This window comes from Pseudophryne corroboree, chromosome 9 (assembly GCF_028390025.1).
Source record: "Pseudophryne corroboree isolate aPseCor3 chromosome 9, aPseCor3.hap2, whole genome shotgun sequence".
Lineage (NCBI taxonomy): Eukaryota > Metazoa > Chordata > Amphibia > Anura > Myobatrachidae > Pseudophryne > Pseudophryne corroboree.
The window spans coordinates 414051829-414067096 of NC_086452.1; the positions used below are offsets into that span (position 1 = coordinate 414051829).

At 45.7% G+C, this 15268-nt stretch overlaps 1 protein-coding gene across 1 annotated transcript in view; it reads right to left on the bottom strand.

Moving 5' to 3' along the window:
• ADAMTS9 (ADAM metallopeptidase with thrombospondin type 1 motif 9) overlaps window positions 1-15268 on the bottom strand; it is a 366262-nt gene that overhangs the window by 151624 nt on the left and 199370 nt on the right. Inside the window, exons 17-22 of the mRNA XM_063940922.1 lie at window positions 11227-11393; window positions 11012-11141; window positions 7477-7603; window positions 7184-7394; window positions 4837-5001; window positions 4093-4257 (exon numbers count right to left, since the gene is read on the bottom strand). Of these exons, the coding sequence (XP_063796992.1) occupies window positions 4093-4257; window positions 4837-5001; window positions 7184-7394; window positions 7477-7603; window positions 11012-11141; window positions 11227-11393 (965 nt within the window). The remainder of the gene's footprint in view (window positions 1-4092; window positions 4258-4836; window positions 5002-7183; window positions 7395-7476; window positions 7604-11011; window positions 11142-11226; window positions 11394-15268) is intronic.

Consider the following 15268-nt stretch of genomic DNA (forward strand, 5'->3'; position numbering starts at 1 on the left):
CCCAGGCACTCCCACCGTTTCCCCGGCCACTCCTGCGTTTTTTCCGGAAACGGTAGCGTTTTCAGCCACACGCCCCTGAAACGCTGTGTTTCCGCCCAGTAACACCCATTTCCTGTCAATCACATTACGATCGCCGGAGCGAAGAAAAAGCCGTGAGTAAAATTACTTTCTTCATAGTAAAGTTACTTGGCGCAGTCGCAGTGCGAACATTGCGCATGCGTACTAAGCGGATTTTCACTGCGATGCGATGAAAAATACCGAGCGAACAACTCGGAATGAGGGCCATAGTTCTTACTCCTCTTCGTCTTATTATCCTCAGTACCTTGGGTATGAGAGGAAGAGGAGGGAACACATAAACCGACTGGTACACCCACGGTGTCACTAGAGCGTCCACAGCTATTGCCTGAGGGTCTCTCGACCTGGCGCAATATCTTTCTAGCTTTTTGTTGAGGCGGGACGCCATCATGTCCACCTGTGGCCGTTCCCAGCGATTTACAATCAGCTGAAAGACTTCTGGATGAAGTCCCCACTCTCCCGGGTGGAGGTCGTGCCTGCTGAGGAAGTCTGCTTCCCAGTTGTCCACTCCCGGAATGAACACTGCTGACAGTGCTAACACGTGATTTTCCGCCCATCGGAGAATCCTTGTGGCTTCTGCCATCGCCGTCCTGCTTCTCGTGCCGCTCTGTCGGTTTACATGGGCGACCGCCGTGATGTTGTCTGACTGGATCAGTACCGGCTGGTTTTGAAGCAGGGGTCTTGCCTGACTTAGGGCATTGTAGATGGCCCTTAGTTCCAGAATATTTATGTGTAGGGAAATCTCCTGGCTTGACCATAGCCCTTGGAAGTTTCTTCCCTGTGTGACTGCCCCCCAGCCTCGAAGGCTGGCATCCGTGGTCACCAGGACCCAGTCCTGTATGCCGAATCTGCGGCCCTCTAGAAGATGAGCACTCTGCAACCACCACAGCAGAGACACCCTGGTCCTTGGAGACAGGGTTATCAGCCGATGCATCTGTGTCCAGAACCATCCCCAGAAACAGTAGACGTGTCGTAGGAACCAGCTGTGACTTTGGAATATTCAGAATCCAACCGTGCTGTTGTAGCACCTCCCGAGATAGTGCTACCCCGACCAACAACTGCTCCCTGGACCTCGCCTTTATAAGGAGATCGTCCAAGTATGGGATAATTAAAACTCCCTTTTTTCGAAGGAGTATCATCATTTCGGCCATTACCTTGGTAAATACCCTCGGTGCCGTGGACAGACCAAACGGCAACGTCTGGAATTGGTAATGACAGTCCTGTACCACAAATCTGAGGTACTCCTGGTGAGGAAGGTAAATGGGGACATGTAGGTAAGCATCCTTGATGTCCAGTGATACCATGTAATCCCCTTCCTCCAGGCTTGAAATAACCGCCCTGAGCGATTCCATCTTGAACTTGAACCTTTTTATATAGGTGTTCAAGGATTTCGAATTTAAAATGGGTCTCACCGAACCGTCCGGTTTCGGTACCACAAACATTGTGGAATAGTAATCCCTTCCTTGTTGAAGGAGGGGTACCTTGACTATCACCTGCTGCGAGTACAGCTTGTGAATTGCCTCCAGCACTGCCTCCCTGTCCGGGGGAGCTGTTGGCAAGGCAGATTTGAGGAAACGGCGAGGGGGAGACGTCTCGAATTCCAGCTTGTACCCCTGAGATACTACTTGTAGAATTCAGGGATCCACCCGTGAGCGAGCCCACTGGTCGCTGAAGTTCTTGAGACGGGCCCCCACCGTACCTGGCTCCGCCTGTGGAGCCCCAGCGTCATGCGGTGGACTTAGAGGAAGCGGGGGAGGGCTTTTGTTCCTGGGAACTGGCTGTATGCTGCAGCTTTTTTACTCTACCTCTGGGCAGAAAGGACACGCCTTTAACCCGCTTGCCTTTCTGGGGCCGAAAGGACTGTACCTGATAATACGGTGCTTTCTTTGGCTGTGAGGGAACATGGGGTAAAAATGCTGACTTCCCAGCTGTCGCTGTGGAAACGAGGTCCGAGAGACCATCCCCAAACAACTCCTCACCCTTGTAAGGCAAAACTTCCATGTGCCTTTTAGAATCTGCATCCCCTGTCTACTGCCGAGTCCATAAACCCCTCCTGGCAGAAATGGACATTGCACTTATTTTAGATGCCAGCCGGCAAATATCCCTCTGTGCATCTCTCATGTATAAGACTGCGTCTTTAATATGCTCTATGGTTAGCAATATAGTGTCCCTGTCTAAGGTATCGATATTTTCTGACAGGGAATCTGACCACGCAGCTGCAGCACTGCACATCCATGCTGAAGTAATAGCTGGTCTCAGTATAATACCTGAGTGTGTATAAACAGACTTCAGGATAGCCTCCTGCTTCCTATCAGCAGGCTCCTTTAGGGCGGCCGTGTCCGGAGACGGTAGTGCCACCTTCTTTGACAGGCGTGTGAGTGCTTTATCTACCCTAGGGGATGTCTCCCAACGTGACCTATCCTCTGGCGGGAAAGGGTACGCCATTAGTAACTTTTTAGAAATTACTAGTTTCTTATCTGGGGAAGCCCACGCTTCTTCACACACTTCATTTAATTCATCAGAAGGGGGAAAAACCACTGATAGTTTTTTCTCCCCAAACATAATACCCTTTTTTGTGGTACCTGGTGTAATATCAGAAATGTGCAACACATTTTTCATTGCCGTAATCATGTAACGTGTAGCTCTATTGGAATGTACACTAGTCTCATCATCGTCGACACTGGAGTCAGTATCTGTGTCGACATCTGTGTCTGCCATCTGAGGTAGCGGGCGTTTTAGAGCCCCTGATGGCTTTTGAGACGTCTGGGCAGGCACGGGCTGAGAAGCCGGCTGTCCCACATCTGATATGTCGTCAAACCTTTTATGTAAGGAGTTGACACTGTCGCGTAATTCCTTCCACTCAGGTGTCGACCCCGCAGGGGGTGACATCACATTTATCGGCACCTGCTCCGCCTCCACATAAGCCTCCTCATCAAACATGTCGACACAGCCGTACCGACACACCGCACACACACAGGGAATGCTCTGACTGAGGACAGGACCCCACAAAGCCCTTTGGGGAGACAGAGAGAGAGTATGCCAGCACACACCAGAGCGCTATATAAAACAGGGATACACACTACACAGTGATTTTACCCCTTATAGCTGCTTATATATCACAGATTGCGCCTAAATTTAGTGCCCCCCCTCTCTTTTTTACCCTATGTAGTCTGGAACTGCAGGGGAGAGCCTGGGGAGTGATCCTTCCAGCAGAGCTGTGAGGGAAAATGGCGCCAGTATGCTGAGGGAGATAGCCCCGCCCCTTTTCCGGCGGGCTTCTCCCGCTTTTTTTTATACAGTTATGGCAGGGGATTTTACACATATATAGTCTTAAAGGCTATATTATGTGTTCATTTGCCAAGTAAGGTACTTATATTGCAGCCCAGGGCGCCCCCCCAGCGCCCTGCACCCATCAGTGACCGGAGTATGTGGTGTGCCTGGGGAGCAATGGCGCAACAGCTGCAGTGCTGTGCGCTACCTTAATGAAGACCGAAGTCTTCTGCCGCCGATTTCCAGGAACGTCTTCTTGCTTCTGGCTCTGCTAGGGGGACGGCGGCGCGGCTCCGGGACCGGACGACCGAGGCTGGGCCTGTGTTCGATCCATCTGGAGCTAATGGTGTCCAGTAGCCTAGAAGCCCAAGCTAGCTGCAAGCAGGTAGGTTCGCTTCTCTCCCCTAGGTCCCTCGTAGCAGTGAGTCTGTTGCCAGCAGATCTCACTGAAAATAAAAAACCTAAATATTACTTTCTTTCTAAGAGCTCAGGAGAGCCCCTAGTGTGCATCCAGCTCGGCCGGGCACAAAATTCTAACTGAGGTCTGGAGGAGGGTCATAGAGGGAGGAGCCAGTGCACACCAGGTAGTCCTAAAGCTTTCTTTAGTTGTGCCCAGTCTCCTGCGGAGCCGCTATTCCCCATGGTCCTTACGGAGTTCCCAGCATCCACTTAGGACGTTAGAGAAAAATTAGTAAATTTTGTCTAGTAACATGTTTTACAGAGAAACTGAGACTGAAGAGGTTGTACCTGTCCCCATATACCGACTTGCCACGATGCACACTCCTGTTGTTGACAAGTCTGGACCGAAACCGGCTTCGTCTGAGGATCACAAAATCTGTCATTCACTCTGCCTTCTCCAAACTGGCACCATGTCTGCCGATGTTTGTGTCCCTTCCCACAGGTTACAAGGCACTGCAAAAAGTGACAGTATAACAGAAAATTTGTGTCCTTGTATGGCGCTGTACAAATACATGTTATTATTACTGTAGGTCTCATGACTGTCACAGATTTACCTATTGGGAATGTTTAAAGGGAATATTCCCATTCGTACATTTGTCTCCCAACCCTATGTCCCTCTCAGTAGAACAATGATGGAAATCCCCCTGAATATTCTGCCACAGATGTATATTCTCTAGGCATGGTGGCCTGTGGTATTTACAAAGGTCACCTGGACCTTTGTTGGTGGGATGGAGGAATAGCAACAGATGGCCAACAAGAAAACCTCAAAGGAGTTGTTAAGTTAGATGGTTAGTCCTGGTTTTGTGGAAATACCACACAGGTCTGGTCTAGTTTGGCAGATTTGCAGGATGGGACCACGGGAGGAGGGAATAAGAAAAAACCACATTTGGGCCCTGTAAATGATGGCACTCACGTAGCCAGATCCTCACGTCTGAAGCCTAAATATGGATGGAGTTTGACTTGGATCTGAAGAGAACTTTGTAGGGATAAAAATATGATATATTTTACTAAACTTGTTGACTTTACACTTACATCTGACCAATCAGCTGTCTTCCACTGTGGACACAGGACGTCACCGCATCGCTGTTCCGTTAACTTCTCCTGCTGGCTACATTTGGCATCATCCACGGTATCATGGAAGGAGTTCACACACTTAGCGATGCGTCTCCTTATCCCAGTACCACAACTTTTAGAGCACTGTGCAGGAAGAAAGGACAGACATAAGAATGAGTTTAAGGCTCAGAGACAACTGGTCTTACCTTTACCTTCCTGCTGGACTCTGACTACGTGGTGTGCTGTTGTGCTGTGGTTTATATGGTCTGTACTGTGATGTGATGACGCCCTAGTATTTGAAATGTAATGCTGTGCGTCAATAAAAAGTGATTTAAATAAAAAGAATGAGCCCGGGTGGTGCCAGCATATGCGTTATTTGGAATATCAAGACGGTAATTATTTAGAACAATCTAAAGTTTGGACTAGATTAATTTATGACACCAATAACACTCTACTGATGTAAGCGTAATGACGTGACTATCCACATATTTATAATATACAATCACATTCACTATCGGATATTAGTATACAGAGGCGTAGCCAGAACTTTGTGGGCCCTATAGCAGCATGTTGAAAGGACCCCTCTCTGCAGCAGTTGTTAATTTTATCCCCATAGTAGTTCCCTAGTTCATTTATGTCCCATAGAGAGCCCTAGATTATTGTATGTCCCATTGTTGTGCCCTAGCTCATTGTATGTCCCATAGTAGAGCCCTAGTTCATTTTATGCCCCATAGTAGTGCCCTAGTTTATTTTATGTCCCATAGTAGTGCCCTGGTTAATTTTATGCCCAATAGTAGTGCCCTAGTTAATTTTATGCCCCATAGTAGTGCCCTAGTTCATTTTATGCCCATAGTAGTGCCCTAGTTCATTTTATGCCCCATAGTAGTGCCCTAGTTCATTTTATGTCCCATGGTTGTGCTCTAGATCATTTTATGTCCCATGGTAGAACCCTAGTTCATTTTATGCCCCATAGTAGAGCCTTAGTTCATTTTATGTCCCATGGTAGAACCCTAGTTAATTTTATGTCCCATAGTTGTGCCCTAGTTCATTGTATGTCCCATAGTAGTGCCCTAGTTGATTTTATGTCCCATAGTTATGCCCTAGTTAATTTTATGTTCCATAGTAGTGCCCCAGTTTATGTTATGTCCTCATAGTTTTGCCCTTGTTAAGTTTATGCCCCATAGTAGCGCCCTAGTTCATTTTATGTCCCATGGTAGAATCCTAGTTCATTTTATGTCCCATAGTTGTGCCCTAGTTCATTGTATGTCCCATAGTAGTGCCCTAGTTGATTTTATGTCCCATAGTTGTGCCCTAGTTAATTTTATGCTCCATAGTAGTGCCCCAGTTTATGTTATGTCCTCATAGTTTTGCCCTAGTTAAGTTTATGCCCCATAGTAGTGCCCTAGTTCATTTTATGTCCCATAGTTGTGCCCTAATCTGCAGCACTTGGCTTCTGTCACTGAGAAGGAGTCGGCAATGTAGGTGACGCCGCACTAATCTCTGGGGACCACCCCCCCGGTAGTGAAGTTATCATAGACGTACCATGAAGCCACACCCCCTTTAGTGAAGTCAGTGGGCTCCCATGGGGCCACACCCCCAATCTGCAAAGCCACAACCCATTTTTGGTCATGCACAGGAGGTTTTTTGGCCACACTGGGTATCACCGACCCCGGTTCCGCCACTGTACGCAGTGGAGTGATTTTTTATGCCACTGTGCTATGGTCTTGGGGCAGCGGACAAGGTGTGGATATATTCGTCTTGAGTGACAGGGAGAAAGTTTGCGGGAGTTAACGTGGGAGTGGTCACTCAAACGCAGGCATGTAGCAACCATTTCAGGCTACTCAAAAATAAGTGTTCAGAAATCCGTCCAACGTTAAACGAGCCCCTTTCAATATGAGCCCTTACGGTTTCCCATTTCACCTCTCTAAACTTAAGGAGCATAAGTGCAAGAGGCAACAAAATCTAAAATGTGTATTTGACACATTAGTACAATAATGGGATGTCCAGTAACTGTGGCCTATTCAGGGTTGGCCACATCTACAGACACTTGTGTCACCAGGCTTGTCTCTAGGGGGTGCTTGATTCCTTGTGCAACAGCCAATTATGGTGATTGGCCGCAGTGATTTAAAAAGACCCAAATTGTGCATTATTTCATTCCAACTATAAAGCGCAACGGAATATGCAGGCACTATATAAGTAAATGTATTAATCAGTGCACCCAGAAATAAAAATTCAGTTTAAAAAAAAATAAAATAAAAAATGTCATTCTTAAATGTTCTATATTTACTGTATATATCAATCGCCGATTTGATCAGCCAATACTAACTTCTGACCAGTCTGAGTAGCTCCATCCTACAATGTTACAGTCCACGTAACATTTCTCCTTGCTGTTCGGCTTCTGTAGACCACCACAAAACCGCTCGTCCACCTTTTCCATCTTCCCCTCCGATTTGAGATACTTTTCACAGAAGAAATCAATGTTTCGGATACCCGGGCCACACTGGGGGGTGCACTCACTCTTTCTGGCCACATGCCACCTAGGAAATGCTGCTGTTAGTGTTTGCCGGATTTGGTGGCCAAGATCGGGTACTACGGATTCCTGATCTCAGTATAAATTACCTTAATTCACAGTCCGTGTTACATGGCTCAGTAATCAGCTCGGGCTGAGGAATTCGGTCACATCTTTGATCTGAGACCACCAATTGGTCAGAGTCCCTTGTGCATACAGGCTTCCGTTTCTGTTCTCCTGGGGAAACATATACAGTATTATCCCTTTCCCATTATATGCCAGTGATTGCGGTCTGCACTTTATACTTCAAATGTGACATTTACGTTTCAAATGAGATTTAATAGACGCAGAACTCAGAACTATATGGACAATTCCTATTCTTTTTAACTCTTTCAATTAGTAACATGCGGGTTGATCAAGCAGGGAAAAGAACGTAGTAAAGGACCAGTGGAGATGTTGCCTATAGCAACCAACCAGTTGCCTATAGCAACCAACCAATTCCTATTCTTTTTAACTCTTTCAATTAGTAACAAGCGGGTTGATCAAGCAGGGAAAAGAACGTAGTTAAGGACCAGTGGAGATGTTGCCTATAGCAACCAATCACCATCTACCTATCATTTATTATAATGTACATGATACCTCAAAGCTGATTGGTTGCTTTTGGCCAACTTTTTTACTGAACCACTTCTCCACTCTTTTCACTGCTAGATACATTAGCCCCTAAGTTCTGTGACATATTCCCATACCTCCCAACTTTTGGGAGGCAGAAAGAGGGACTCCTGTGCGGCGTAGCCGCGCCCACTGTGAAAAGTGGGGCGTGGCTTCATGGGAAATACTTAATCGTGAGCCACACCCCCATTTACCATCACTATGAGCTGCTGGCATGCCCCCTGTCCCTCTGGTCTCCGTGAATAGACTCTGTGCGCATGCGCACAGCATCTATTCACGTCTGCTAAGCAGAGCAGCGAGTGACAGAGCCTCCCATCTGCCCCCACCGCGGGACACTGCTGCCCGCGGGTGGGACAGCAGGACAGTCCCAAAAAAACGGGACTGTCCCGCAAAAATCGGGACAGTTGGGAGGTATGCTTTCTGTTACTAAGAGATCTCTTTGTCAATATCAAGTGTTAAGTAACAATCTGTCCACTGCTTATAGCAGCAATACAGATTGAATATGCTCATGTCTTTGTGGGTTTACTCCTTGGTAGTCTAATGTTGCAAGTGAAGGGTATGCGCACAGTAGTTTGAAGAAGTGATGGATGAAGCAAAGGTCACCCATTGCAGTGTATAGGGTAATGCCATAGTTTAATGAACTACCTTCACTCCCAGAGAGATATCTGGGAACAGAGGTAATTGGAGCTAAATAGGTGAGTACCAGGGAAGTCTTTTCACGCCGAGAAGTTGGGAAAAGCCCTTTCTGCAGTTAAAAAGACAGAGAAAAGCCTTTTCTTAGCTTCATAAATAGATCCCAATGTCTTTTGTGAGTTTCAGTAACTTTTCCTGGATGATATTTCTCATCAATATTTGCCTTCAGTATGTACCTAGGGCTATGCACAGTATCTGGATTCATCCACTGGCAAGCACAGATATTCTTGTCTTATATGTTTTTCTCTCACTGTTTGCAAGGATGAAACATTACTTTGTGCCCATATGTAGACAAAGGCTTCCATTACTCTGCCGGTAAGATGACTTTATACATGAAAAGTGTGTGATGCTCTATGACAGGCCTGGATGACCTGTGGCTCTCCAGCTGTTGTGAAACTACAAGTCGCAGCATGCCTTGCCACAGTTTTGCTATTAGGGAATACTAAAACTGCGGCAGGGCATGCTGATAAGTGTAGCTTTACAACAGCTGGAGAGCCAGAAGTTCTACATGGTTCTACAAGTTCTACATGCTCTACATGGACTTAACACAAAGAATAGGAAAAGGTCTAAAAGAGGGTTCAAAGCATTGAAAACTGGGGCTACATATTGAAAACCCGGGCCACCACTTTCCTTCTAACCCCTATCTGATCCTGACAGTGCAGCTGTCTGTTACGCTCCTTCTCTCCACTGAATCGCTCATGAAACCGTTGGGATGGCGATAAGAAAATAAAAGGAAAAGAATAACATTTTGGGATTTGCTTCCCTTTTAAATTTGAGAACAATTTCATTGTGTGGGGTTCAAACTGCTAATGTTCTATGTCATTATTTAGTCTTCAAAGCCAAAATGATTCTCTTCAGGAATAATGTGAAGGTGACGCTTATGTTATTTGGTATATTTTTTTGGAGACATGAAAGCCATAGGGGTCTACTGAGGAAAGGTTCTTATTTATCTTCCAGGAGAATAATATGACACGTTTTCAATGTTATTGTACGAACCATTCATCAAACTGTGAGAGGCTCAGGACAGTCTGATGAACAAGCGCTGTAGAATAACAATGGGAAGTGTTTTATTGGAAGCAAGAAGAACGACAACCTTTGATTCTTCCAATATCACACTGAACTGCTGGACGGCAGAATGCTCCCTGCATTTGTGATGAGAAGATCGGTGACTTGTACAAACCTCTGCTATAGACAGTTGAGGAAAAGGAAATATAAAAGGAGAAAGCACTTTATAGTTGTAGCAAAAGTAGTTGTTGACCCTGGGCCTGATTCAGACTTGGACGATGGGCCGATTCGGTCGCAGCTGTCAATGTTTCTGTACTGTGTGTTACCACCTGAGCCGCTGTGCGCATTTGCCGCAATGGTCACAGTGCGGGGGAAGCCGCAGTCTGATTGACAGGTTGCGCACATTTGGGGTCGCATTTCATAAAACGGAGGTTTCTGGGGAGTGCTGAAGCCAGTGACTGCGTCTTCTGATGCAGACTCACTGGTATCGGAAGCTTAGTCGCAGTGGCCATTCTGCGCAACCTTTGGGTTGCTCTAATGTCCGATGTTTTGCTGCAGTGGTCTTGATGGTGATCCAATGCTACATCTTCGGATACAGGCAGCGGGTCTGAGAAGCTGGCAGTGGGCATCTGTTTCCAAAAGACACCACCTGCTGCATTAACATAACTTTTCAGATCACTGCTACCGAAGACTTAGCACTGATACTACTTGTGTCCACCTCTGCTTCAGACCCCTGTTCCGGAATTCAGGGTGAAGGCAGTTTACGTTTGCATGCTGTGAAGATACCATCCAATAGTAAATTGGGCTCTAGGATGATAGATATATCAATAAACAGAATAGGACTATACTAGCAGCCAACAAAAAGGGGTGTGCAAAACTGCAAATTCCCCAAAGCAATAGGTAGAAAGCGTAAAAACTGAACAGTGCAGGTGGGGCAGATGTAACATGTGCAGAGAGAGTTCGATTTTTTTTGACATGCAGAAGCAGCCAATATTATCCTTCACTGAAACAATATAACCCACCCAAATCTAAATCTCTCTACATGTTACATCTAACCCACCTACAGTGCAATATGGTTTTGCCCAGTTGCTTGCTTTTTTGCTTTGCTTACAAACCTGAATCAAGCCCAAAATCGCGATGCATGCACGGTGATACTCAGACATAGATAGAACACATTACTCCACTGCATCTGATATCGCTGCTGCATCCTATTCAGGTTCAGCCTTTATATCTACTGGGTAATTTTATGCCCTATTAAGTCCTATATTAAGTCCTTACCTTGGCAAATTTTACTGCACGCCTGCCAAGGTCCATAGGGATTCCAATAGAATAGCTGAGCTTTATCTTCAATGGGGATATTAAAAGTATATCGGACATCGGGGTTGTATAAATTGCCAACTGATAATATCTAGACAAAAGAGAAACTGATAGTTACACCACTGAGACGATCCAAATTATTTATTGGCAAAGCATTACAGATTGTTCTCCGTTACCTGCAGTACAATTTCTTGCTCAATCCGATCCGTACAATTAATTCTTTCAATGGCGTGGTCTGACCCGCTGTACTCAATCACCGTGTTCCCCACTTTGATTTCCCTTTTGAACATACTGACCACAAACTCGCCATTCAGAAGGAATTCCCCATGACTGTTTGACAAAGCTGCAAGGAGAAACACAATATCATACATTAGAGAACGCTGGACAGATATGAAACTCACAGGTGTCATGGTTACAGAGATCTATTTTCGATCTAAAGTTAGAAAATGTATTTGAACCCTGGGAATGATACCAATCATGTAGATAAAGCATGCTATTAAATTAATTACATTGCAAATTAAGTTCAAAGTTCATAAAAATAAATAGATTTCCCTGCATTCTGCCACTATGAAAGTATCTGCACATGGGGCCTAATTTAGACCTGATCGTGGCAGCAAATTTGTTAGCAGATGGGCAAAATCATGTGCACTACACTGCAATTTAGATTTCAGTTTGAATGAACACCCCCCCCAAAAAAAAAATTTAATGGGCCCTACACACTGGCAGATATTACTGAAAGATATGAACGATCTCGTTCATTAATGAACGAGATACCATTCATATTTTTCAGTGTGGAGGCACCAGCGATGAACAATGCTCGGCCTCGCGCTCGTTCATCGCTGGTGCCCCTTCGCTTGTGCATGCAGGCCAATATGGACGAGATCGTCCATATTTGCCTGCACTGCTATGGAGCCGGGTGACGGGGGGAGTGAAGAAACTTCACTCCCCCCGTCACTGCCCCTCCGCCGCCGGGTCGCCCGTCGGCCGTATCCGCCGTCGGGCAGCTCGCCGGGGGATCGCGCTGTGTGTAGGGTCCATTACTTTCTATGCACAAGTTATATCTGCCCCCCTGCAGTGCACATGGGTGGGTTATTCCAACCCGAACGCACGCTGCAGTTTCTCGCAGCGGTGCGATCGGGTCAGAACTGCACCGGTGCCACAGTGTGCCGGCACATGCCAGTCGGCCGGCATTGCCTAGCGATTGCCTCTGCCTAATTGACAGGCAGAGGCGGTCGCTGGGCGGTTTTCGGGGCCAGGTCCGGCCAACGCAGGCATCGCCGTACCGCACGGCAAGGGGGGGCCCGCAGCAGCTTTGTGACGTCACACGCAGCCACTGCGACCCTGGCTGCGACAAGCAACTCCCGGCCAGACACAGGAGCTGTGCTGGCTGGGAGTTACTCTACAAGTATAAGTATCGCTGGGCAATGCTTTTGTACTTGTGCGGTGGGGCCGGGCCAGACATGCGGGGTGGACTAGCCCTGTGCTGGGCGTCCCCCCGCATATTTGTGTCAGTGATCGTAGCTGTGCTAAATTTAGCACAGCTACGATAAGGTCGGAATGACCCCCATGGTTTTGACCAACTGCTAACAAATTTGCTGCTGCGATCAACTCTGAATTAGGCCCTGAATTAGGCCTATTGTCTTATTTTTATATTTGTGAGTTTGTTTGTGCAGATGGTTGATATGTCACTTTTCCTCCAAGCATACACTGTATTCACAAACAATACAATATTTTACGTACAAGTGTATAAACTATACAAGTTTTGCACAAAACAAAGGTAGATACATTGTTCAGTAGTAATTGTCTTCTTTTTTTTTTTAATAGACTAATTTTTTTATTCAAGGTAAAAATGTCACATACAGATAGCAATGTTGCGAGTACACAAGGGCCCTCACTCCGAGTTGTTCGCTCGCAAGCTGCTTTTAGCAGCTTTGCACACGCTAAGCCGCCGCCTACTGGGAGTGAATCTTAGCTTCTTTAAATTGCGAACGAAAGATTCGCAATGTTGCGATAAGACTTCTCTGTGCAGTTTCTGAGTAACTCGAAACTTACTCGGCATCTGCGATCAGTTCAGTGCTTGTCGTTCCTGGTTTGACGTCACAAACACACCCAGCGTTCGCCCAGACACTCCCCCGTTTCTCCAGCCACTCCCGCGTTTTTCCCAGAAACGGTAGCGTTTTTTCACACACTCCCATAAAACGGCCAGTTTCCGCCCAGAAACACCCACTTCCTGTCAATCACAGTACGATCACCAGAACGAAGAAAAAACCGTGAGTAAAATTCCTAACTGCATAGCAAATTTACTTGGCGCAGTCGCAGTGCGAACATTGCACATGCGCACTAAGCGGCAAATCGCTGCGATGCGAAGAAATTTACCGAGCGAACAACTCGGAATGACCACCAATGATAGAATGTGGTTTGCAATACAGGCACATTTCCGCAAGGCCTTATTCCCATATAATTATAAAACATACAATTCTGTGTACAGTGAATACAAACTTGCAAAGCAATAAACAATCAACTGTCTAAACACAGAAAAGAGAATAAAATATAATAAATAAAATAAGTAAAAGAGTAAGAATAGTGGCAATTATAAAAATATAATTTATAAGTTGCGCAGCTGTATTCCAAAAATCGGCAGCAAAGACATGCTCTAGTAAGGCGATTCCACAAAACACTGGCATAAAAAAGTTAAGAAGGAGGAGGAAGAGGAGGACATAAGTAAAGAAGAAGGATAAGTGTGTGGCGAGAACAACAGAAAATTACATGGAGGGTGCAGTGGGGAATAGACAGAACCTAGCCAGGGAGACCATATCTTTTAACATTTAAAACTGGCGTTAGCGCGCCATATATACATAGCATTCTTTAGAAACAGTATCATTGTCTAGTGCTTTGAAGGAGGAAGTAATTGTCTGCTTAAGTCATTTATAATACCATTTTCCATGTTAATAGTGAATATGGGGCCTGATTCAGAGATGTATGCTAATGCTAATGCATTTACACCTGTGACCCCGTATGTAGCGGGTGTGCAAAAATATGCAAATGCTGCAGCCGCCTGAAGTTGTATGGAGATGCCCACTGATGGCCTCGCAAATAAAAGGCAAGTCAATATTTTTTTTTAACATGCATCAATTTGCATAGCTGTCATCTCATTTTCAAAATATCTATTGAGAGCACAAAGTATGACTGCCAGCCACACACAGGCTTACATGCCAGGTGATCACAGAGGTGTGGAGATAGAGGGGGGGGGGGGGGGGGGGGGGGGGGATGTCACAGTGCATCCAGAGCTCAGAGGAGCTTTCCAAAGTCTAACTACATCATATGCCATGTGAGTGACTGTGGTTGACAAGTAGTCCATAGCACTGTGCAGAATTATAAATGAATAGTAGCAGTCTGAAGAAACAAACCAAGGGAAATTAGTAGTTACTTACCAAGAGTTTTATGCTAGACTGCCAATGTTTTATATATATATATATATATATATATATATGAAAGAACAGAAAAAAGGAAGGCGCAATTGTGAGTAAAATAGGAAATCTTTACTGATTAAAAAGTATAAGGTCACGTACATCAAGGTAAAATAATACCGGCTCCCATCTCCAAGGCCCCGCAAGAATGCCTCCGGATCGCACCTGCAGCGCTTCAGACAGGGAAACCACAACGGCTCTCGTTCAGCTGCATTTACGTCCAAACACCAGATCACAGTGCATGCGGCTGTTCGTTTAGCAGTAGGTGTGAGCGTCCCTACTGCTAAACGAACAGCCGCATGCACTGTGATCTGGTGTTTGGACGTAAATGCAGCTGAATGAGAGCCGTTGTGGTTTCCCTGTCTGAAGCGCTGCAGGTGCGATCCGGAGGCATTCTTGCGGGGCCTTGGAGATGGGAGCCGGTATTATTTTACCTTGATGTACGTGAGCTTATACTTTTTAATCAGTAAAGATTTCCTATTTTACTCACAATTGCGCCTTTCTTTTTTCTGTTCTTTCACATGTATCCAGCCGGTGGATCGGCCTTTTAGGAATTGGCAGCAATTACATCAATTTAAAAGGACTGATTATGCCACATCTGAATTGAACTGAGAGAAATATCCTATGCGCAGTTAAAAAAAATCTGGTGAATAAATATATATATATATATATATATATATATATACAGGTTGAGTATCCCTTATCCAAAATGCTTGGGACCAGAGTTATTTTGGATATCGGATTTTTCCGT